At 43.8% G+C, this 25,492-nt stretch overlaps 1 protein-coding gene across 1 annotated transcript; it reads right to left on the bottom strand.

The window, feature by feature from the left end:
* Positions 1 to 82: 82 nt before the first annotated feature.
* Positions 83 to 25,492, bottom strand: SLC19A3 (solute carrier family 19 member 3). The gene is made up of 5 exons (XM_083175023.1): positions 25,343 to 25,492; positions 14,053 to 14,839; positions 10,382 to 10,574; positions 847 to 988; positions 83 to 220 (listed from the first exon to the last, which is right to left on the bottom strand). Exons 1-5 carry the CDS (start codon positions 25,490 to 25,492, stop codon positions 83 to 85), a joined length of 1,410 nt encoding a protein of 469 aa, XP_083031149.1.

Here is a 25,492-nt window from a genome sequence, read left to right on the forward strand (position 1 = left end):
CAAAGTAAAAAAAAAATCTGCCTACATCCAGTGCAGTGTGTGTGTGTGTGTGTGTGTGTGTGTGTGTATATGTCAATAGTCACTATAGATGAGTCTCCTCCTTTATGTCTCTGTCCGGGTGGTTCTCATGCCGCCTGCAGCGCAGTGATATCAGGATATACAGGCTCCTCACAAAGAAAATCCCTGAAATGACTGCATAGTAACTTCCGTAGACCAAGAACTGAGGAAAAAAATGGATATATCACATGAGGAGTTATTATTCTACTCTACATATACTTTTACATTAGCTATAAAATGTAAAAAGTATATGTAATTAAATTGGGATTCGGGGTTCAATAACTAGATTAGAACCCTGTCCCCATTGCAGATTATGTTAATTCTTAGTCACCACAATTACATATCTCATTAATAAATTCCCCTCCATCTGCAGGCGATGGTAATGTTTCAGCAGACGTAGGTTGGAGGTCTACGGAAGACTAGACAAGTGTGTGGTGAGGATTGGATGTAGAATCTGCGAGCGGGTCTGCAGTAGGTTGTTGTTATAAATAGGCCAATGTTTCACGGATTAGACGAGACCGTTTATGAGAGCACACAGTAGCACGACATCAGCAGGGTACAGATACTTGGGGCATTGCTGTACATTCTAACACACAATTACTGTGCATTTGATAAGTTTAAAATCAATACATAAATCTCCTATACATACAGATGGGGCCGCTCTCATCTGAGCGACTCCCATCGCAACTATCGCCATCTGCCACCCTACGCCGTCCGCCAGAATGTCCACGTCGCCATCTGCCAGAAACCTGATAGTGGCCCCTACATATACAGATGTACAGTTCTTACCTGAGTGACGATGTCCAAGCCTAGGCCGCGGTTGTCCACTACGATGATGGTTAGGATCGTCTGAAGAACCAGTGCAACAAAGGTGTTCATGCCAAATATTAGAGCGTAGCGTTCCATGCTCAGGTTCACAGCAATCTGGAACCTATATGGTAAATTTGTTAAATAGAAATCAGTATCAAACCTTGTTGAGAGCGAGCGAGCACAACCCAAGCAGTCTGTCATTAACAGAAAATAAAAAGCCAGTAAAATGATAATTTTGATAATTTTATTTCCCAAAGCTTTAACAACCTATAACATACGTAGTAACCTATTCCTAAGCTTCCATACTGGATACAGTACAACATATTGATCATGCGATCCTATAGAACAGGAGTCTTCAACCCATGGCCCGCGGGCCACGAGTGGCCCGCGGAGCTGATCTCAGTGGCCCCCTGCCCGCCATGCACAGGAATTTTTTTTTTGAAGTAAAAGAAAACGCTGCCGAGGGAGGCAGCGTAATGGAGTCCCCCCGGGTGCCGCCTACCCGATTTTCATTGGCTGCAGGCAGGGCAGAGGAGTGGATCCAGCGCGGCTGAGGGAGGAGGAGGCAGCGCGTCTGGTGGGAGCTGGGGAGTTGGGACCCGGCGAAGCTGCGGGAGGAGGAGACCCGGCGCCGGAACTGCAGGAGGAGGAGGCACAGCTGGCGGAGGGGACCCGGCAAAACTGCAGGAGGAGGCATGGATGGTGGAAGCAGGTGACCCGGCAAAGCTGCAGGATGAGGAGGTACAGCTGGCAGGATCAGGGGACCTGGCAAAGCTGCAGCCATTACTGGGGGCATTGTGTGTGGGGCATTACTGAGGATATTGTGTGTGAGGGGCACTGCTGGGGCATTGTGTGTGAGGGGCACTTCTGGGGTATTGTGTGGGGGCACTGCTGGGGCATTGGGTGAGGGGCACTGCTGGAGCATCATATGTATAAGCAGGAGTACTGCTGGCATTATGGTCTGTTGCATAATGGGCATCAGTGTGGGGCATAATGTGCAATGGGCATAATTTTGTGTGGATTAATGTGTAATGGACATCATGGTGTGTGGCATAATGTGTAATGGGCATTACGGTGTATGACAATGTACAACAGGTATTACGGTGTGTGGCAAAATGTCTAATGGACACTATGGTGTGATGCACAATGTGTAATGGGCATTACGGATAAACAGTGTAACAGTGTATATTGATTTAAGTAGCCTTTCATTGTTTGGGTTTGATCTGTGAGGCATACTAGTTCACTGTGTGGGCCTTCATGTTTATATGTCACTGTGCAGCCTTCAGTCAACTTAAGCGTGTGAGGACAATGACCATTCCTGCGGTAACCAATGTCTGGTCATGCAGGTTGCAAAAGAGGTGTCAGGTAATTGTTTTCCTGCAAGATTACACTGTTTATAATTAGACCACGCCCCTTATAATTAGGCCACACCCCTTTTGGGAGCGCGCCAACGGCGCGTGCAATTTATTCAATATCAAATTATATATGGGGATGGGGCACATATTTTACTGTTTGCACTGGAACCCTAATTGGCTGCTGATGACTATTGGGGTATGTGTGTGTGGGGGGCTTATGTGCTGAGTATGGGCGGCTGTGCCAACTATCTATGAAGGACTGTGCTGACGTTATAGGAGAGCTGTGATTCTATGGGGCTGTCCAAAATACCGCAGTAGAGTTTAGTGGCCCTCGGGCTTCACTGGATTTTTTTAGGTGGCCCACGCTGTCTTAAAGGTTGAAGACCCCTGCTATAGAACTATACTGTATTTTTTGCATACTGTAACGCTTCTAAATACTGAAGGCAACATTAAGATTATTGCAAAGCAATAGGATGAAAGTGTGTACACAGGCCCTTATTCTGGTTCACTCGCAAAGGCATATTCTTTCTCAAAATGGACAAAACCATGTGCACTGCAGGTGGGGCAGATGTAATGTTCAGAGATAATTAGATTTGGGTGGGATAATACTTCAAAGTGAGATCTATATTGCAGTGTAAAAATAAAGCAGTCAGTATTTTCCCTGCACAGAAGCAAAATAACTCGCCTAGATCTAATTCTCTCTGCATAAGTTACATCTGCCCCCCCCCCCCCCTGCAGTACACATGGTTTTGTCCATTTGAGAAGGGATTTGCCTTTGCGAATGAACCAGAATGAGGGCTACAGATCCATTTCCTCGCATTGTTTTTGGCTATCACTGTCAAAGCCTGTTTAGTAGGTTTTTAAGAATGTTCACTACCAACAGCCATCTGTTTTACTGCCCCTCCCCATTGCCTTTCTTCTCTTAAGTTGTGTTTGTTAATGATTGTGGCAAGCTGTTTTACCATAATCGTGGTTTTGGGCAGGCCATAAGTCTTACTGGGAAGATTCCCGGTGAGGCTGCGCACCTATGAGCCTGTCAGCCAGATAATTTTCTCAGAGTAGTTGCCCTGTCCTTCACTCAAGCAACCTTTGCTGGTTCATAGAGAGTGCACAAAGCTGCAAATACTCATCTAAAGCGGACTCCTATCTATAGCCATTGTGACATCTGTTAAAGTGATATGAGTGGGTGATACCTAGGGGTGTAATAATGGGGTATTGATAATTGCATTGGTATTTGCATTTGTGAATTGATAAAAAAATAGTTATTAATTCTTCTATTTTTGAAAGCATTCTAATTACTTTGTATCATTTTTCCACACTATTTTAGTTGTGGACATGCTTTGCTAAGATTTTTGGGTGTGACCCTCTATGGCAGGGGTGGGAAATCTCAGGCCCTGCCCACCCGCCTGGCGGCTTTGCCAGGAGTCAAGTACAGGGGCATTCCAGGAGGTTGGAAGTTCGAGAGATTCCTCTTAATCAACAGCAGCCGGAGACTGTCAGTCCTATTCAGCAGCAGCCACCGGGGGAGTGGGATGGGTGCAGTAGGACAATTTGTAAGAAATTTTACGTATGGCCCACAAAGGATTTTTTCCCCATACAAACGGCCCTTGGCACAAAAAAGGTTCCCCACCCCTGCTCTATGGGCTATTCTTTGTCCAATCATAGCAAGGTTCTCTCATTGTGGTAGAGCTGAAGACTTTGATCCTTGAGATGAACCTTTGGCCAGCCTTGGGGATAAAGGGGCAAACACTAACCTTGCAGAAAAAGTGAAGTCAAGAACCTTGCTTTATATTACGCTTTTTTAGTTCCAGGGTTGGGGATGTAAAGAGGTCCACTGTAGCTTTTGCAAAGAAGGATCCAATGATTTATTTTTCTAAGCAAGATTCTTATGGCTCTAGAGCAGTGGTTCCCAACCTGGGATACAACACTGCAGACCGGTTGGGGGTACTATTAAAGTAATATTGGTAATGGTGGAAGAAGTCTCCTTTTACCATGGAGATGAATCGCGCTGCTTCACTTCTGGTTCTGCAGCATCATCAGCGTCTCCTTGTGCTTTTGCCCAACAATCAATCAACTGGGAGCTACCCACTCTGTCCTCAGACATCAGCATTCATCTGCCCTGCACTGACATGGGTGGAGAAAGCACGGGCATTAATCCTACAGGTGTTACTGGGAACCCAGATGACCGTACACTGCCAGCGGCCAGACAGAGGGAACCAATTCCTGACCGCACACTACTCATCCACTTGGAAGTGCTGTGGATATTTCAAATCGAGAGGAGGGGGTACTCCTAATCGATCGCTACGGGAGAGAAAAAAGGTTGGGAACCGCTGCTATAGGGGGTTTGGGAAGAAATTTGACCCTCCTGCATTTGGTAGTCTTTAAGCATTTCACCTCCTTAAATAAATCAGTCCTCTGCATTTTGGAGATCATTAGAAGTGTTAGAGTTGGAGGGATATTGTGAGATGTATCTTTTAAAAAGAAAAAAAAGTTAAACTGATATTGGCAACAACAACAAAAACATGTCTTTTACTTTTTGAGTCTCGTTTGGTGATCCTGGTGGGACATGGTGAATAGGGAAATGATGAGCGGCAAGGTGTGATTATGCAACTCACATCATTGTGGACTCATTCCTCACCACAAGGTGGCATGATTTGCTGCATCATGTGATGTCTTCCTAATTATATGGTTCACCACTAAGCGTCATTGTACCTCCATTAGTCAATAAGGGTAAATTCAACAAAAAAAAAGCCACCATGGTTGGACAAAAAAGTAAGGACAGCGATCAACAATAAAACAAAAGCGTTTAAATTCTATAAAAATAACGTAAATGAGGAGGCATTCATTAAGTATAAAGAAACAGACAAAACTTGTAAAGAAGTAATCAAAGTAGCTAAAAGGGAAAATGAAGAACGCATAGCCAATGAAAGCAAAACTAACCCCCATAAGTTTTTCAAGTACATAAACAGTAAGTGAATAATTAAAGAGAACATAGGCCCATTAACCGATATCAATGGTAAAAGTTTTGCAGAGGGTTGGCGGAGCTACGACGGCAATGGAGTAGCACATACTGTGCTGAGCTCCTCCAAGAAATCCTGCTTAATATCCTGCTAACCTACCCCCCGGGACGTGTACAACCTGCCTGCTGTTGTAGGATGGTGGGGTGCATATTCTGAAGCACTTTTGAGAAGTCCGCAGGATCCTGACTTAGAGCCTTGGTGGAGTGGAGCTTGAGGCCGGGACAGAACCGCGCCGCGTGACTGGCCGCCCTGCATCTATCTGCCGCATCAGTGTGTGCGACGGCCACCCAGACACTCGTCCAGCAGAAGCTTCCGAAGGACGCTGCCGGTGATCGACGGCGACCCCCCTCCTTCGTTCACATCACAGCTACCCTGCGGATCCCCAGGTCTCCCGCTCAGCCGCCATCTTGCCCAGGAGTTGCCGGCGTGTTCGCGGCTGGGGAGGATCCAGGTGCGGACTCTGTTCCTGGATCTCTGACTACATGGAGGGCTGTCATACTGCATCTACGGCTGATATCTGATGTTTTGTGTATTCACTCTGCTATTAAACCTGCGTTTGCCTCTGCAGCGATCTACTGTGTTGGCCACTGCGATCTGCACACTATTGCCACTATTGTCAGTGGCTTCCATCCTGTGTCTCCTCCTATGCCATATCATCGTTCAATTTCTCGCTGGGGTGAGTGAGACCATATAATACAGGCTTAGAGGCATTGTGGACAACAAATCCTATAGCTGCCAGTCACCTCTGCAAAAAGTGGGGTGTGCTAGCCACCCCCGTCCATAGCTAGAGATCCCTCACGGCAGCCTTCTCTATCCTGTATTATCCAGAGTTCCTGCTCTGTCTACATTGTTTATGGATATGGAAGCCTCTATTCACTTACTCCTACAAGCTGTGCATACTTCTGCTGATAGGCTTCTTAGTAAGCTCACTGCTGTACAAGGGGATATTCTCTCCGCCTTCTGCTCTCCTGCTAAATGTGATGTGGGAGATGAGGAAGATTTGCCCCAGGGCCACAATGCTTTGACCCCTACAGATGTCATACCCGCTTATACCCTGGACGAGTGCTCTCAAACGGACCTGGATTCTGGAGATACTTCAAATCCTTCAGCTATATGCTCACTCATGGATTTGGTCTGCATGAATATTCCTCATTTGCTCCTAAAGGAAGCCCCATGGTTTCTAAAATTGTTATATGCATATCCTGGACTTACTCCTGAATGCTGGTACTCTTCTGAATGCTCTGTTACGGTTGCACTCCCCTTGAATGCTGCTGTATTATTTCTGATGACTCCACCAATTGCACATGGGCTGGTCATTATATGTGATGTATGTTTTCATGTTTTCTACTATATGAGAAAGGGCCATACTATTGCTATGCTGCTACGTATGAGAAGCTATGACACTTGGCCGGATTAAAAATAATGCTCTTTAATGTTTCTATTATTAGACTGACTTCCCGGCTACTGATGTCCATATGTCATTTCGGAGACGGAGGGCCCGGCCTGAGCAACATTTTGTCCAGACCAGTCTCTTTATTTCTATTCCTCCTGTCTACTTGTATTATCCCGTAAGGGGGGGGGAGGGGGGGGGTTGTTCATGTAATTGTTCTACTGCTCCAGTCTGATACGATGGATATTATCCTTAAATAATGTGTCCAAAACACTTTGATATCATTTGTCCGCTACCCAAGATAGTCCATCCTATTGCTATCCTTTTGTGGGATGGGTGGGAGGTAGGGGTAAATTAGTTTTTTGTTAGGCATAGGTTAGCTGATAGCTAACAGCCGCTAATTTATTCCCTATTACAGAACTAAGGGTGGGTGGGGGGATATAGTTAGTTCAGTAGAAGGGGGGTAGTAGTGTTAAGGGATCCAAGTATACCTGGGTTGGGGTTAGGTCATACAGGGTGGGGGGTTATTGGGAGGTTTGCTTTTGAAAGGGGTTTATTTTTATTTTAGTTTTTGGTTGTCACATCAGTATCAACAATATATTCTGATCACAGCCTGAATGGATGAATGGATATCCTGTTTTTAATATGTACTAGGTGGGGTAGTACATTTCATTTATTGTAAGATTCATACTCCTTTATATCAAACACATACCCGAATGGCGCCTTCGGGTATTTCTACTGGTAAAACCTATACAGGATTTGCTATCTATATCTTACAACGGCTTCTCGTTTCTGTATATGCCTGCACTGTACTACGCTTGTATTTGGACGTGTACCACCTGTATACTGATGTGTTGTTTTTTCTTTTTTGTGTGTTGTCTTGTTTAAATTCTATATGCAAAATCAATAAAAATTATTGAATTTAAAAAAAAAGTTTTGCAGAGGATAAAGGAAAAGTGGAACTGTTAAATGGGTTCTTCTCATCAGTGTTTACTAGGGGAGAGCAGATAGTGGAAAGCACAGATACCACAACTGGGACAAACAAGCTGGATCTCAATATGGATCTCTCGACCGATTATATAATCTTGAGGCTCAGCAAAATAAAAACTAACAAAACACCAGGGCCAGATGGGATACATCCTAGGGTACTAATGGAATTAAGGGAGGAACTAGCGACCCCTCTATATTGAATTTGGAGAATAGCAGAGGTAGTGCCAATATTCAAAAAAGGTAAAAGGGATGACGCTGCAAATGACAGGCCTGTGAGCTTAACATCAAAAGTGGGTAAAATATTTTAAGGGATGGTATCCTGGAATATTTAGACCTTCATAGTTTACTTAGTATTAACCAACATGGATTTGTGAAAAATCGTTCCTGCCAGACAAATTTACTAGGCTTCTATGAGGATGTCAGCAAAAACCTTGATAATGGAAATGCAGTAGATGTAGCCTTCCTTGATTTTGCAAAAGCTTTTGATACAGTACCACACATGAGGTTGATAAATAAAATGGAGGACCTGGGATTAGGGGCAAATATCTGTAGATGGGTAGGGAACTGGCTGTGTAATAGAGAACAAAGAGTGGTTGTGAACAGTGCCGTATCAACTATGATACCAGTACTAAGTGGAGTGCCACAGGGTTCGGTACTGGGGCCCATCTTGTTTAACATATATATTAATGATATCGGGATGGGGATTCTCAGCAATGTATCCATCTTTGCTGATGACAAAAAAAACTGAGTAGAGATATTAAATCAACAGAGGATGTGAACTTACTTCAATATTATCGTAACAAGCTAGATGAGAGGGCTAAAAAGTGGAAGATGAGGTTCAATGTGGATAAATGTAAGGTTATGCATCTCGGGAGACGTAACCAGTGTGCTAGTTACAACCTAAGTGGGGAGGCAGTAGGTACTTCAGCACTTGAAAAGGATCTAGGAGTGCATATAGATAACAAGATGGGGTGCAGTGTTCAATGTCACATTGCAACAAAAAAGGCCAACAGAATTCTAGCATGTATTAAAAGGGGTATGGAAACTAGGGACACAAAAGTGATTATGCCACTGTACAAGGCATTGGTTAGACCTCACCTTGAATATGGAGTACAGTTCTGGGCCCCACACTATAAAAAGGACATCATAGAATTGGAAAAAACCCAAAGAAGAGCAACAAAGCTTATTAGGGGAATGGAGAATTTAAGCTACGAGGAGAGATTAAGAAAGCTGGGACTATTTACACTAGAGAAGAGACGTTTAAGGGGGGACATGCTCAACATGTACAAATATATCAGGGGCCAATATAAGGAAATCTCAAGCACCCTTTTTACTGCAAGAAAGGAATCTAGGACGCGAGGGCACGAATTTAGATTAGAGGAAAGAAAATTTTGTTCCCTCAAAAGAAAAAAATTCCGTACTTATGTATTTTCTGGGCTGCTGATTATTTGATTGTATGCCTTAACTTAAGGCATACAATCATATGCGATGCAATGCGATGACCCGATTTTTTTCATAGGATTCAATGTTAAAATGGACTGAGTCTATTTTAACATGGAATTCAATGGGAAAAGGGGTCCTTTTCATACCCCTACTATCCAAGTGGGCATGGAGTTGGATATAAACCTGTGGCGAGCGTAGCGAGCCACCGAGCCCAAAGCGTGGCGAGCGAACGGTATTCTGTGTCCCCTCGCGGGGCTCGCCATGCTTCGGGCTCGGTGGCTCGCTACGCTAGCCACAGGTTTATATCCAACTCCATGCCCACTTGGATAGTAGGGGTATGAAAAGGACCCCTTTTCCCATTGAATTCCATGTTAAAATAGACTCAGTCCATTTTAACATGGACCCGATTTTTCCATAGGATTCAATCGCATCACATGCGATGGACCTGATTTCAAAATCGGCAGCCCAGTTAGTACATAAGTACCAAAATTTCTTTACGGTCAGAGCAGTCGAACTTTGGAACTCTCTTCCTGGAGAGGTGGTGTCGGCAGATACAATAAATATGTTCAAAATAAGGTTGGACAAGCATTTATTGGATAAAAACATCCAAGGGTACCAATAAGAATCATATTCTGTCTTTTACAAGGGATAAGCTATTAAAACGTAGGTTGAACTCGATGGACGCAAGTCTTTTTTCAGCCTGATCTACTATGTATTATTGGCATTGATAGCCACTGTATTGATATACCGTCATCCGGATTCTTGTAATTCTGCATGATTATACTAAGGTATAACTAATTTGTCTGCTACAAATGTCACCTTCAGAATCTAGGACATGACAACACCATGCACTATAAGATAGGTCCCTCGTGCCCTAGAAGTGGGGCAGGTGGTTTGATTGGGCAGCACATGAAATGGAAGTGAGCATAATAACTATAGCGTTGGTGTGTGTATAGAACCTCTTGCACAGGGTAAGGCAGTGCCCACCTCATACATCTAAACACGCAGTGTGCGGTCTCCCAGCTGCACAAGCACCTGGCAATGTATGGCGACATGTAGATGTGATTCCATGGGGTGGCCGCTATCTTCCTTTACCTGGACAGGATACACTTGCGCACAACTTCTCTCACTACATCATGCATGGCCAACCTGTGGCAGGGAATGCTGGGATGTGTAGTTTTACAACAGTTGGAGATCCACAGGTTGACCAGGCCTGCACTATATCACAGCAACAGCGTGTGGCCTGCACTGCCCGGAGGCAGTTACGCAAAACACCACTAACAAGGTCCATACAAGTCTACAAGGGCCATACTCACGTGGCGATAGTGATGAGAAGCATATAGGAGGCTTTAAATATAAGGTACCCAGCATAGCACATCCAGATGTTGAAGCTATAATCCATTAGAAACAGAGCACCAGCATTGACGGCTGAGAAGATGGCGAGTGCTAGTTCTCCAGATACCTCCCAATTCACTTTCACATAGCCAACTGATAGAGAGGAGAGAGCGCCTGCAGCAACATAATAATGTGCTCTGTGTTACTAAGCAGCCCACCAACAGTTATAATATCAAGCGGACAGGTAAGCTGGTATCCTATAACATGGGTGAGCTGGAACCTTATTACACAAGCATATAGGTAAACTGGCACCTTATAACATGAGGATATAAGTAAGTTGGTATCTTATAAGGGGAGGACAGAGTAAAGCTGCTACCCTTATAACAGTGGTTCCCAACCCTGGTCCTCAAGTACCCCCCAACAGTGCATGTTTTGCAGGTCTCCTAACAGAATCACAAGGGACATAATTAGCTACACCTGTGGATCTTTTAGAATGTGTCTGAATAATGAGTGCACCTGCTGGGTGAACTGGAAAACGTGCACTGTTGGGGGTACTTGAGGACCAGGCTTGGGAACCACTGAGTTATAACATGGAGAAATAGGAAGTGGGGGAATGTTAAATATAATAAGAGGTGCTACCCTTCAGGGAACTTGTAGGACCATACAGGGAAAAGAATATGCAGGTGCACACTTTATGGGGTAAATTTACTTAATCTTCTAAAAGTGAAGATATTGCCCTATCTATCTACAATGAACTACCAAATCTGATTGGTTGGGTGACATCACAACTTTTTATTTATAGAAGCTTTATTAAATTTACCCATAACAATACTGATGATAAACTCGACAATGAACATGGGGTGTAAGTGAGGTTATTTCATGTTTGCCCAAAAATGTATGGCCATCCTACACATCAAGGAGGATCCCATCAGATGGGTCTCTAACATCCCTAGCATCAAGGCTGCATCTCGGGCGAGATGGGGGGAAACGTGCCTCATGCACCGAGATGGTCACTCAGGACCCCTGAAGTGACACATATTCCTTGGATCCATGGTTTTGATCAAGGGCGATGAGGTAAGCAGGGATAACCACTGCAGGATGTTGCCGAACTGCAGAAGTGCCATCCATGCTCAGGCAGCGCCCAGCTCTCCACTTTTGCTGCCCTCCATGGTCCTCTCCACTAATCGGTACAGGAAATTTCCCCCACATCACAAATGTAAGTGCACTCTAGCACTAAGAACACTGATGATCGAAATTATTTTGATAAAACTTAATAGATAATGAAATAAGTTATCAAATGGGAAAAGCTGGTACCTTACTTGTGGAAATCAGGAGCTGGTGTGTTAAAACATGGGGGATATAGGAAAGCTGGTACCTTTATAACATAGGGATATAGGTAAGCTGATATGTTATAACATGGGAAACTACTGAGGAGAAAAAGAACCTAGGTGTCACTATTTCAGGGGATTTAAAGGCAGGTAGGCAATGTAACAAAGCAATGAAGAAGGCAAGTCAAATTCTTATTTGCATAGGGAGAGGAATTGGCAGCAGAAAGACAGAAGTATTTATGCCAATGTATAGGTCATTGTTACGACTTCATCTAGAGTACTGTGTTCAGTTCTGGAGGCCATATCTCCAGAAGGATATAAATACATTAGAGACTGTACAAAGAAGGGCAACTAAAATGGTGCATGGCCTACATCACAAAACGTACCAGGAAAGACTAAAAAGCTGTATAGTATATTGTATAGTTTAGAGCAGAGAAGGGAAAGTTTAGACCGTATAGAAACTTTTAATTATATCAAAGATTATAACGTGGTCCAGGAGGGAGACATTTTTGATGTTATGGGAAGTATTAGAACACAAGGACATGCACTGACACTGGGGGGAGGTTCAGGGGAAATCTGAGGAGAAATGGCTTCACAGAGGGTAGTGGACAAGTGGAATAGCCTCCCATTAGAGGTGGTTGAGGCTAAGACAGTAGAAAAGTTTAACCATGCATTGGATAGACATAAGGATATCCTTACAAATAAATAAGGGTTGAATGGGGTTTGAGGTAACTATATAGTTAAAAAGTAGCAGACTAGATGGGCCAAATTTCTGCCATATTCTGTTTCTATGGGAAAATAGATAAGCTGGTATGGTATGTTATGATATTGAGCTATAGATAAGCTGGTATCTTCTAACATGAGGGAATAGGTAAACTGGTATGTTATAACATGGGAAATAGGTACGCTGGTATGTTATGATATGGGGATATAGGTAAACTGGTATATTATAACATGGGGATATAGGTAAGCTGGTATGTTGTACCTTATATCATGGGGAAATAGAGTAAGTAAGCTGGTATGTTAGAACATGGAGATATAGGTAAGTGTGTACCTTATACAGGTTGCGTATCCCTTATCCAAAATGTTTGGGACCAGAAGAATTTTGGATAACTGATTATTCCGTATTTTGGAATATTTTTATGTTTGAAAGAGCTATCTTGAGGTATCTTGCATTTATGATTTATAAGTACATCAGACACATGAAATACACACACATATCTTTTATTTGTGCATGAAACAAGGTTTTAAAAAAAATTGTGTCCTATCTCATGTACTGAATGTGAATGCCAAGCAATCATGTCCTTGCACATATTTAGTGCCAGTTACATGTTATTTTCCCAGTAGTGTCACTTACAGATGTCCCCAGTAGGTTTTTAGCAAAAAAATAAAAGTACATTTTGGAGACTATGGTTTTCATAATTATTTGGATAAGGGATACTCAACCTGTATCATGGTGAAATACGTAAGATGGTACCTTTATAACATGGGCATAGAGGTAAGATGGTGCACTCTATTTTATTCTCCCACCATGCCCAAGTGGATGGCAAGGCAAGAAATAAGGCCTGTCACCTTGTCGGCTCAAAAAACAATAAAAAAAAACCATGTCGACCTAATGACCCTGTTGACCTAACCCATGTCGACCTAAAGTCATGTTGACCAAGCTGCATGTCGACCTAGTGATGTCGACCTACTTGGTGGTGACCCAAAGGGCGTATCCCTATCGGAACAGGCACTAGTACCAAGACCTGGAATGCTCTCTGCAAATCTGAAATTGTGAAATAAGGGAGTAATTCAGCATAGATTGCTAATCAGAATTCTTAAATCGAGCATTTATTGAACAACTGTACCGTCTGTATTGTGCATGCGTGAGATTGTAAACGCAATATGACTGGAGCTTGGCTGATAGGAAGTCAGTGTTTGTGGGTGGAAACCTGCCATTTTCTGGGTGTTTCTGAAAAAACAGGTGTGCCCATGCCTTTTTTTTTTAGGAGGGTCTGTGATGTCCGCACTGACCACTGCCAGCCTGTCACAGTCACAGGTTCGTGGAATCCTCAGACTTACTCACAGACTGCAAAAAGAATCAATGGTTCAGGGATTGCATATAGATTTGTGACTGGATTGTGATAAGCGATCTATTCGCAATTCTCTCACAATTTCGCAAGGGGCATCTTCTCTTTCTGTTTTGGGCAACGCTTTCTCCTCACGCTCCACTGCGAATTCTCACATTATTGACCCATGCTGAATTAGCCCCTTATGCAGGAAAATGTAAAGGAATAAATTGTTAATTTCTCTAAACTATAAAATGAATATAAACCGCTCACCCAGAAACGTAGACACGGCTTCCACACCTCCATTATATATTGTGTAGTTCTGTGAAGGTTCTATGTGTTCCCACAAAACCTGGACATAATTTACAACCTGGTTGTACCCGGCTGTAGCAAGTGCCCACCACAGAGACCAGTAAATGAGCTGTGATGAAGAGTAACAAACCCGCAGGTCTTTGCACAAGAGCCACAACACATGGCAGAAATTCGTTTTCTTGTCAGTCCCGTCTCTGGTTGCTGCACTTTGCTGTTCTGTACATTGCACATCTGGGTCATTACTGGGGGATTTGGGGTCTTCAGATGAAATTTCAGCAGGGTCTCCCTTCACCTTTTTGTGGAAAAACATGCTCTTGTTTGGCATGGGAAACAACCACGATGACACAAAAGCAACTGAGACAGATGCCAACGTTATCACATTGAGATAGAAGTAAGATATCCCAGCCAAGGAGACCAGGAGTTGGCCAAGCACAGAGGCAACAGTGAAACCCACCAAAGTTATGCTCCGGCAGAAGCTTGTGACCTTCTGGTAATGTTCCGTGTCAACCACGCTATAGATGTAGGAAAAATAGGCGATCTCAGTGGCAGTGACCAAGCCGTAGACAAACTCCACACCTTGCATGGCAGGCACGCCACGGGCAAAAAGTAACAGAACCCATGCAATGACATAGCTCAGACCCTGTAGGATTATGACTGGTTTGTATCTTAAATAGTCTGTGAGCATGAATACTGGGAAGAGAATCACCAGATAACTGTATGTCCATACCGGGAAGACAGAGTTTGTCACCTGCAGAAAGGATACATGGATGGGACATATATCAGCAGTAGGAAAATTCATAGACTCACCGATAGGACCTGTCCGGCTTAGATGTAAGCAATGTGATCTGCTGCCAGCATTCACTGTAATAATCTTTGAGGACCTGTTCCGAAAACTAGAAATACGTAACCAGTGGAAAAGTAACTCTTATGCCATCACGCATATATTCATCATGATTATGCCGGTGCTTACAGTGTTGTGAAGTAATAAATGTGACAGTAGCACCAATTGTTGTCTGAATATATTTTCATGTAATGTGATTAATGGGAGGAACTGAGGAGCTCATCTGAAAATACAGCACTGAAAAAACTTTGTATTTAGTGCGGAACCTCAGAAGACCTTTCTCATCAAGATGTGTGGTCAACTTACCCTCATGCTACCCACTACCCTGACCAACTTGCTACCACACCTAATAAAGTTCTGACTCTACCTCCTCCTCAGTAGATGGGGGGGATATGTCAATAGTCCAGCGCTTCTGGAATTCTGGACTTACACTCAAATGTAAAGGAAGTCCTCAAATAGTGTCTTTCTTATTGAAGGGAAAATTCAGACCAGCCGATGGAACTTCAACAAAATTAGAGACCTCGATATTCACACACACTTCCTGACTCAGTTTCTCAAGTAGTCTAGGAAGAGATAAACAATCGTGCGACACCTTTTTTCAAAGGGGGGAACAATTTATTGGTACACTCACATTTTCCAGATAAAAACAAGCATAAAGTCACCAGCCGGTGACAATTGATGGGGAGGTTACACCCAGAACTGTTCCTCTACCAATGGAAAAAAGGGTTCCGGAAACCTTTCATCGAAGTAGAAAAGCAGCAAAGGTATAGGGATTTACCAGACCTCCAGTTCGCATATACAGGGGTGATTCATCCAGCCACGGGAACACCAGCTTAATGCATTTCAGACCTTAGGGTCCTTCATCAGAAGCATGGTCTTTCCCGTGGCTGGCATGGTTTAAATAGCAAAGAACGGCGCGAAACGGAGCAGTTACGCTCCGCTACGCCTATCCCGGAAGCGGAAGTGACCGGGATTCGTTTAGTAATGGAACGCACGCCTTTTGCGTTCCATTCTATCTCTATGTGACGGATGTCCGGAGCGTCACTTCCGGCATCCGTCTGCGCGACGTCAGGACTGGACACGCAGCTCATGCGTTCCACCTGATCATTGTTTGCGCTTCATTCACCGGAATGACACTTCCTGTTCTGGGATAAATATATTGCACATTGCCCATTCCTACAGACATGTAAAAACAGAAAACTGTGGTACAAAATTCTTCTGTTCTTGACGGATTCCTGGTATCTTTTTGTCAATATCAGCGTCCTTCATTTTGATAGAGTTTTTTTCAAAATGTAAATAGTCCCGTGTAAATCTGGTCCCCATTGCAGTACCAACCACCTGAAGATAAAAGCTGCCATTAAAATAGAAGAAATTGTTTTCTAAAATAAAAGTTATGCTTTCTATGATGAAATTTTTCAATTTTTCAGACATTGATGTTTTATCTAGAAAGAACCGTACGGCTATTACTCCTTTTGTTGGGTTAATGATGGTGTACAAGGTTGACACGTCACCACTCACTAAAAAATAACCAGATTCCCAACTCATGTTGTTGATTTTTTGTAATACATCCTTTGTAGTAATTGTTCCCACTTGGCGAAATAAGAATATTGAAACCCGCCTTGCACAGTCCGAGATGAAATGGATTTTTAAACTCAATACTTTGGTGCCAAATGAATAGTGACTTTGAACTTAAATGGTTTTTATAATTGTCATTTTAACTAGTACTTGCTTTTAAATGTCATTTTACACTCTCTTTATAACTTTTTTATATTTTTTATTATGATGATTGCACATATGTACCCTGCTGACAGTCTGTTTTTTGTTCTGTGTTTTTTCATATATGGACGTTAAACACGGGACTATTTACATTTTGAAAAAAACTCTATCAAAATGAAGGACGCTGATATTGACAAAAAGATACCAGGAATCCGTCAAGAACAGAAGAATTTTGTACCACAGTTTTCTGTTTTTACATGTCTGTAGGAATGGGCAATGTGCAATATATTTATCCCAGAACAGGAAGTGTCATTCCGGTGAATGAAGCGCAAACAATGATCAGGTGGAACGCATGAGCTGCGTGTCCAGTCCTGACGTCACGCAGACGGATGCCGGAAGTGACGCTCCGGACATCCGTCACATAGAGATAGAATGGAACGCAAAAGGCGTGCGTTCCATTACTAAACGAATCCCGGTCACTTCCGCTTCCGGGATAGGCGTAGCGGAGCGTAACTGCTCCGTTTCGCGCCGTTCTTTGCTATTTAAACCATGCCAGCCACGGGAAAGACCATGCTTCTGATGAAGGACCCTAAGGTCTGAAATGCATTAAGCTGGTGTTCCCGTGGCTGGATGAATCACCCCTGTATATGCGAACTGGAGGTCTGGTAAATCCCTATACCTTTGCTGCTTTTCTACTTCGATGAAAGGTTTCCGGAACCCTTTTTTCCATTGGTAGAGGAACAGTTCTGGGTGTAACCTCCCCATCAATTGTCACCGGCTGGTGACTTTATGCTTGTTTTTATCTGGAAAATGTGAGTGTACCAATAAATTGTTCCCCCCTTTGAAAAAAGGTGTCGCACGATTGTTTATCTCTTCCTAGACTACTTGAGAAACTGAGTCAGGAAGTGTGTGTGAATATCGAGGTCTCTAATTTTGTTGAAGTTCCATCGGCTGGTCTGAATTTTCCCTTCAATAAGAAAGACACTATTTGAGGACTTCCTTTACATTTGAGTGTAAGTCCAGAATTCCAGAAGCGCTGGACTATTGACATATCCCCCCCATCTACTGTTGTCATATGTTTTGGAGGGTTGGTGGACCTTCCTATATGTCATAAACCTGCTGCATCTGATCATTAGCGCAAAAAATACCATATTGTTTTTTTGTCTACCTCCTCCTCACTACCTCTGTCCGTTGGAGCACCACAAGGCTCAGTCTTAGGTCCTCTGCTTTTCTCAATCTATACCTCCTCACTTGGGAATCTGATCAACTCTTTTGGATTTCAGTATCATCTGTACGCTGATGATACTCAAATCTATCTATCCTCCACGGAATTGTCACCATCAGTATTGCTCCATGTCTCTGAATGTCTTTCTGCCATTTCATCTTGGATGTCATCTCGCCACCTTAAACTCCACATTTCCAAAACAGAATTAATTATATTCCCACCAGCCAGGAGTAGTTACCAACAATGTTCCCTCTAATTTTACGAAGGCTGTGTGCGGCTAAAGATTTTGGCTGTGCAACTTTGGAATGAAATTTACATTTTAATGCGTCACTTATATATAACTGGAAAATGACGTTCAGCATTTGTGTTAACTTTACTTCAAAATGATATTAAACATTTAAACATTCAAAATACAGTACACAATGTAGTTAATGGGTGAAACACACATTAATTGAGTCCACAATTGCAAAAAGGGACCACTGCTGCTTTGTGCGCTCAGTTGTAATGTCTGTGCGCATGCTCGTCAAGGTGTGTGCGCGCGCACAGCTTAGAGGGAACACTGGTTACCAACCTGATATCTCTATCACTGTTGAGAACACAACAATTAATCCTACTCCACAAGCTCACTGCCTAGGGGTCATCCTCGACTCTGAACTGTCCTTCATTCTTTACATTCAATCTGTCTCTAAATCATGTTACATACATCTAAAAACACATCCAAAATTTGTCCGTACCTTACATGAGACGATGCAAAAACTCTAATCCATGCTCTCATTATATCACACATTGACTATTGCAATAGCCTCCTTACCGGTCTTCCTAAGAAAAGACTCTCACCACTACAATCCATTTTGAATGCATTCTAAAAAAAAAAGGGGTACAATATGTATCTATAGGCGCTGTCTTTATGTTGCTGCTCTAGAGGGGATTGTGGGAGCCCTCTGGAATCAACAAAAGTGGGGGGAAAAAAGAGGGGTTTTGAGCAGCGCTGGGTTTCACTGAGAGAATCACAAATACAAAGTTAATTGAACAATTTATTGTGTACACAAATGACAAACAAGATAAAAAAAATTGAATATAATCAATAAAATACGTCAATGTTGCAACATATTAATCCTGCATATTTGTGGAGGGGGGGAGATTTACTCCGCAAGGAGTCTGGTCTCCAATGAGGCCTTTAAGATCTCCAATCACTTATTGGTACATTATGGTTCATCACAAAACTTGAAGTGGGAAGAGAAAAATAGTTCTGGAATATTACCCAGCTTTTTGATGTTGGTATGAGTGAGCCATCTCATCACCTTGGTTCTGGACCGGCATGTCATTTGTGTACACAATAAATTGTTCAATTAACTTTGTATTTGTGATTCTCTCAGTGTTGCTCAAAAACCCTCTTTTCCCCCCCATTTTGAATGCAGCTGCGAGGCTGATCTTCCTGGCTAGACGTTCATCATCTGCTGATCCGCTCTGTCAGTCCCTCCATTGGTTGCCTGTATGTTACCGCATTCAATATAAAATACTTCTACTTACATACAAAGCCATCACTCTGACTACATCGACTTCTCTTCTCTATCTCTTCGCTTATCCCAAAATATATCCCCACCCGACCTCTCCGCTCTGCACAAGACCTGTGTCTCTTATCCACACTCATTACTCGCTCCCACTTACACTTGCAGGATTTGTGTCGGACAGCACCCACCTTATGGAATGTCCTTCCACGCACACAATGGGGTAAATTTACTAAAGATGTGAATTCTATCCTTATGTATCCCTCCTATTATCCCTATAGATTGTAAGCTTGCGAGCAGGGCCCTCCTACCTCCATGTATCTACCCAGTTTGTTTAATCACTGTTGTTTCCAATTGTAAAGCGCAACGGAATATGCTGCGCTATATAAGAAACTGTAAATAAATATAATAAGTTGTGGCCAGATATGGGACCCTGGTTGGGGACATAAATATTAAAAGTTACACCTCAAACTAGATAAATCATCTTTGCTATAATATAAGGTGTGAGTGAAATATGGTACATCAAGAACTTTCACACACACTTTTTCACTCCTAATAATTCTGATTAATTCTCATTAGTAGATAGGCAATATTATAACTAGTTTTAAACTCATCAAAACTCATGTTTTCACCTTGTCAAGTGTTTTTCACGTGGACCTTTTGACCCTGTTGACACATTGCATGTTGACTTATTGATTGTCTATCTAGACCAGGCATTTCCAAACTGTGGCCCTCCAGTTGTGGTGAAACTACACATCCCAGCATGCCTTGCCATAGTTTTAGCATTCCCTAATAGCAAAACTGTGGCAAGGCATGATGGGACTTGTATTTTCACAACAGCTTGAGGGCCATAGTTTGGACATGCCTGATCTAGACACTGGGGGGTTACATTTACTAAAATGTATGTTCTATTGAAGATGGGATGTTGCCCATAGCCAGTTCAGCCGAGAGGGGGGGGGGGGGGTACTAATTACTCAGGCCCAGGCTTGCTGGAGGGGCCCCGCAGGTGCCCACACCCCCACACTTAGGCCACGCCCCCAAAATTTTACAGAGGCCCGGCATTCCTCGCGGCTGCCCTGCCCATAGCAACCAAACAAATTCTATCAATTATCTTACAGAAGCTGACTGGTTGCTATGGGCATATCTTCAACATCTTAGTAAATTTACCCCAGTAAGTCTATTAACCGGATCCAATCTATTCAGTATATCAACAGCAAACTTGCCTACTGTCCCAGAAGCTGCAGGAAACTCATGATGTATAGTGTTATCTCCCACAGCCCTGGAGAACCATGTGGCTTTCCCACATCCTGCCCGCTTAAGCGGGTAGAATGAGTATAAAAACATTGAAAAGGCATCAACAGAGAGGCTTCCTGTCAACAGGGCCGGATTAAGCCTCCGGTGGGCCCCCTCCCACTTGTCATTACTGCCTGCAAACTGCATGGTAGAATATTACACTGTCAAAACACAGAGTAAATGCAGTATAAACTTGGTCAATGGGTAACTGCAGAGGGAGGGATTAATAATAAAAAAAAAAAAAAAAAAATATATATATATATATATATATATATATATAAAACCACATGAAAAGTCTGTGTTTGACCCTCTGTACCTTACTCTGTAGGAGACCTTACAGGGTCAGTGCTGTGTCTGATTAAAAACCCTCCCATTATGAGGCCTCTGCTGCTGTCCTCTATGGGCCTGAAAAGCAGGTGATGAGCTCCACTAAGCAGAGCTCAGCACAACCCTCTAAGCTTCTAACCTCTTGTGCAAAGTCTCATGGGACTTAGTCAATTCCCAGTAGTGCACTGCACACTTGTACAGTCAGTGTTCCTTGACTCCCGATGCTCAGCACTATTAATCATTGTCACATAGGTGAAGCTGCAGCAATACCCCACTCCCATGCACAAAACCTTTAAATATATATATATATATATATATATACATGCCAACTACAGGGGGCTCCTAGATAGAGGGGGCCCAGGGGTACTGGCTCCCTGTGCCCCCACCACCACCTTAATCCAGCCCTGTCTGTCAATCCCCTTGCAAATGGCCAGGAATTAAAAAAAAAAAAGTAGCAGGCTTTCATCGCAAAACGGCCATGAGCAGTATCTCGATAATCGCTGCAAATTCACAGCCGTGCGATCAGGTCTGAATGAGGCAATAAAAATACATAAACCACATAGATACTGGGGATGTACCTGCGCACTGAGTGACTGTTGGACGGGCTAGCTGCAAAGCACTTAGTACAGTCTGACTCAAACTATACTGGTATTGATACTTATAGAGAAAAAAGAGGGTTTGTGCTGAGCTCGGTCCTGGTGTATAAATGATTAAGGCATAAATTATGTGTGACACAGTGGTACAATGTAACAATGCTTTACTGAGAAATAAAAAATATAAAAATTGAAGGTGGTTACACAAAAAGGTTAGTCTGCAACAGTAACCTGTCTAGATGGTATTTGAATGGGGGTGTGCAGGGTGGTCCCCTTCCTCAAAGTCAATGTCCCAAAAGTTTGGTAGATGAAATAGCAAATGCAGGAAGTCTCTATCTGAGTGCGGCGTCCCGCAGCTCAGACCAATATAAGGAATTTGGGTACCCCTTTACGTTGCCGCGGTGTGGGTTTTTGGGAGAGTGACTGATGGTGCAGATTAAGGTATGCCAGTGTGTGGCCAGCCTGTCACCGCATGAGCGCTGCACGCATGTGGCAGCCACAGCGTGTAGCAGTCCCGATGTGTATATATATATATATACATAAACCACATAATTTAACCAAGCCTCCTACTGGCTGGCCCACAAATTGCGAGAACTTCCCATTCTTTGGGTCGGGCATAATGATACAACAGTCCAGGGAGGTCTGAGATTGCAATTGGATGAAGAGAGGCAGCTGACAGTGATTGGTTGGGGGGGGGGGGCTGACCTGCTCAGTTGTAAATGGCCTATAGTGCATATTTTGCAATCACTGACTGTGGCGCAGATCATTATAGAAGTGGAGCAGGAATGTACAGTACACCTACGAGATGGGTTAACTGTTCTCATCTTGTCAGCCGGAGCGAATACTCTCCCTTCTAGCTTTCCCCGACAGATCACATAGCACCTCAGCCTAGTGCGGATGCGTTGTGTTTCTCCTCCAGGCCAGCTCCACTTTGCATGCGCAAAACCTCACTTTTATTGCAAATTCTCCTGTACAGTTCAGAGAAGGTACCTGCAACAATAATGTGGGTTATACCACTACAGACATACAACCCAAGAAATTCCCTGCTGACACCCAGAGGATTCACCTCCAAAAAAATCCCATGTTATTGCTGAAGACCACTTTTCACACTACACCTGAGGCGGGCCATTCCAGATATAGGGCCTTATTTTGGTTCATTCTTTCTGACAAAATCCTTCTTAGATGGACAAAACCATGTGCACTGCAGGGGGGGCAGATATAACATGCGCAGAGAGAATTAGATTTGGGTGAGTAATTTTGTTTCTGTGCAGGGAAAATACTGACTGCTTTATTTTTACACTGCAATATAGATCTCACTTTGAAGTAAAACCCCACCCAAATCTAATTCTCTCTGCACATGTTACATCTGCCCCACCTGCAGTGCACATGGTTTTGTCCATCTAAGAAGGATTTTGTCAGAAAGAATGAACCAAAATAAGGCCCATAATCTTGGTCTGCCCTAGCAATCTACAAGCCGGGGCTGCTAGGCTGTTCTCATGCACACACACCACATACACACACATATACATATATGAGTAGGTGCAGCAATTCATAAAAGTTTTAAACCCAATGGAATAATCATTTGTGTCATCTGTGAATTAGGCCAAGTGAAGAATATAAAACTAGATAGACCTGAATGGTGTGATTTGCATGCGCAGCGGATTTGGGTTACGTAATTAAGGAAATTGTTGGGAGAATTTAGCAATCGTGATGGTTTAACCCTTTAATCCCCTCATCCCTCCTACAACTACTGTACACTGACTACAGTGCAAGTGGAGGAATGAGAGTTACAAATTTCCAATAGGGTCTGTATGACAACAGCTATTCTATAGCATCACTATAATAAACTAGATGATTATACATTGGAAATTAACTTGAAATGTATATTTAGCTCAGGTATAACGGTGACTGTGACACATTATACAGGGGATATATATCCCTGCACCATGAGCGTATTTACAGAAGAGAAGGATTGTGTGCAGCTTCTACCGTTGGGGCACCGTCCTCTGTTGCCGGCATCACAATAGTCTGAGCCAGGGCTGCCACTAGGAATTTTGGTGCCTGGGACTGATTTCCAGTCTGGGCCCCCCATCTCTCCCCCCTCCCCATTCCCCCCCCCCCATCATCCCTTCACTTACCGTCTGACTCCAGCTGCAGGTCCCAAAGCACAGGCTTCTTCAATGCAGAACGCCGGCGGCCAATTAAAATGCAGCTCCGGCTGGTGAGCTAATCAAAGCTTGTGTACTGGCAGCTGCTCTGATTGGCTAACGGTACGCAAGCTCTGATTGGCTCAAAAGCCGGTGCTACATTTTGATTGGCTGCCGGCATCCTGCATTGAAGAAGCAGGCAGCGCAGCGGAGGCAGTCAGGGAAGCGGGGGTGTGGTGGGCAAAATTAGCTGCCCGGGCCCTTCCAGTGGCCGGGGCCCGGAGCAGCGTTATCCACAGCACCCCCCTGTCAGCGGCCCCGGTCTGAGCACTAGAGGGGAAACACCATATTGTGTATGCCAGATCTCCTGCAAAAATAGCGGCAGCACCATTTTGCCACTAATATTAAGGACAGTTACCTCTGCCAACGTGGGAGTCCCGAGAGGTGAGTATGCAAAAAATGGGTGCAGGATGTGTGGTGTTGGCCCGGGGGCCCAGATGCACCACCCAGACTCGCCCACACAGACACACCACTACCCTGCACTCTGAGGATGCTGCAGCCTTTTCTTACACTTTAAATGATTACACTCTGCCATTTTACTAAATACCTGGAGATGGGGGTTATTCAGACCTGATCGCCTTCCTGCAATTTCGCAAAGTGGGCAATTTTTGAATGACTGCACATGCAGTGGCGTAACTACGGTGTGGCAGCCCCCGCCATTGCTTGGAGGAGCCAGGGGTCTGCGGGGCGCAGCTGAATATACCCGAGCTGCCATGCAGGAATGACCAGTGCAGTTAAAGAGGAGGCGGAGGCTCCCACTGGCAGCAGCGCTGACAGTCTGCTCCCATCTGCAGCGTGGACATCCTGTTCCCATCCACAGCGCTGACAGTCCTGCTCCTACCCGCAGCGCTGGCTAGGTAAGAGGAGATGGTCCAGCGGGAGACAGGACACTGGAGAAATAGCCGCGGACATAGCCGCAGACCTTTCTTCTGCTCCTGCTCGTCGGCTCCTGCTAACCCGCAGCGCTGGCTAGGTAAGAGGAGATTCTCCAGCGGGAGACAAGAACTGGAGACATAGCCGCGGACCTTTCTGCTCCTATTAGTCGGCTATTTCAAATCTCGCGCTGCCAAGTGAGCCCAGCAGCCAGTCAGGAATGTGTGTGTATGGGGGGGGGGGGGGGGTGGCGCCAGAGACTTTTTTGGCAGGGGGGCGCAAAATTTCAAGTTACGCCACTGTGCACATGCATACGGATCATAGCACACATACGCTTACTAACAATTATCTAACAACAGCAGGAAGTGCTTATTTCTACCCAGCTACAACTGTTGGTAAGAAAACATAATAACAACAAAGAATTGTGGGTAATGTTATATTGTCTGCTTAGAATAAGAAGTCCAAATGTGTCCCTTGTAATAGTCTTAACTGTGAATCTTTGTGTAATTGTCCATTGCCTATAATAGATTTGTATGTGTTAATTCATTTGATGAATAAATAGCCTATTATATACAGATAGTCCGTTAGTCACAAACATCTGTCGGCCAGACTGAAAGAGCCTGTTACCAGCAAGCTGTGTGTGCTTAGATAGCTTTAGCTAGTCATACCTGTTCTAGTGTTAGATTGTGTACAGGTCCTGTTAGATAAGGAGTCAAGAATGGTTCAGACGGTCTCATGTAGGTAAAAAATCCATATATGCAGAGGAGGGCTGTGGGGTATATCCAGCCAACATGCTCGTTCTTAGTGCATAATCCCAT

This window comes from Crinia signifera, chromosome 3 (genome assembly GCF_055691185.1).
Source record: "Crinia signifera chromosome 3, ASM5569118v1, whole genome shotgun sequence".
NCBI classification, from domain to species: Eukaryota; Metazoa; Chordata; class Amphibia; order Anura; family Myobatrachidae; genus Crinia; species Crinia signifera.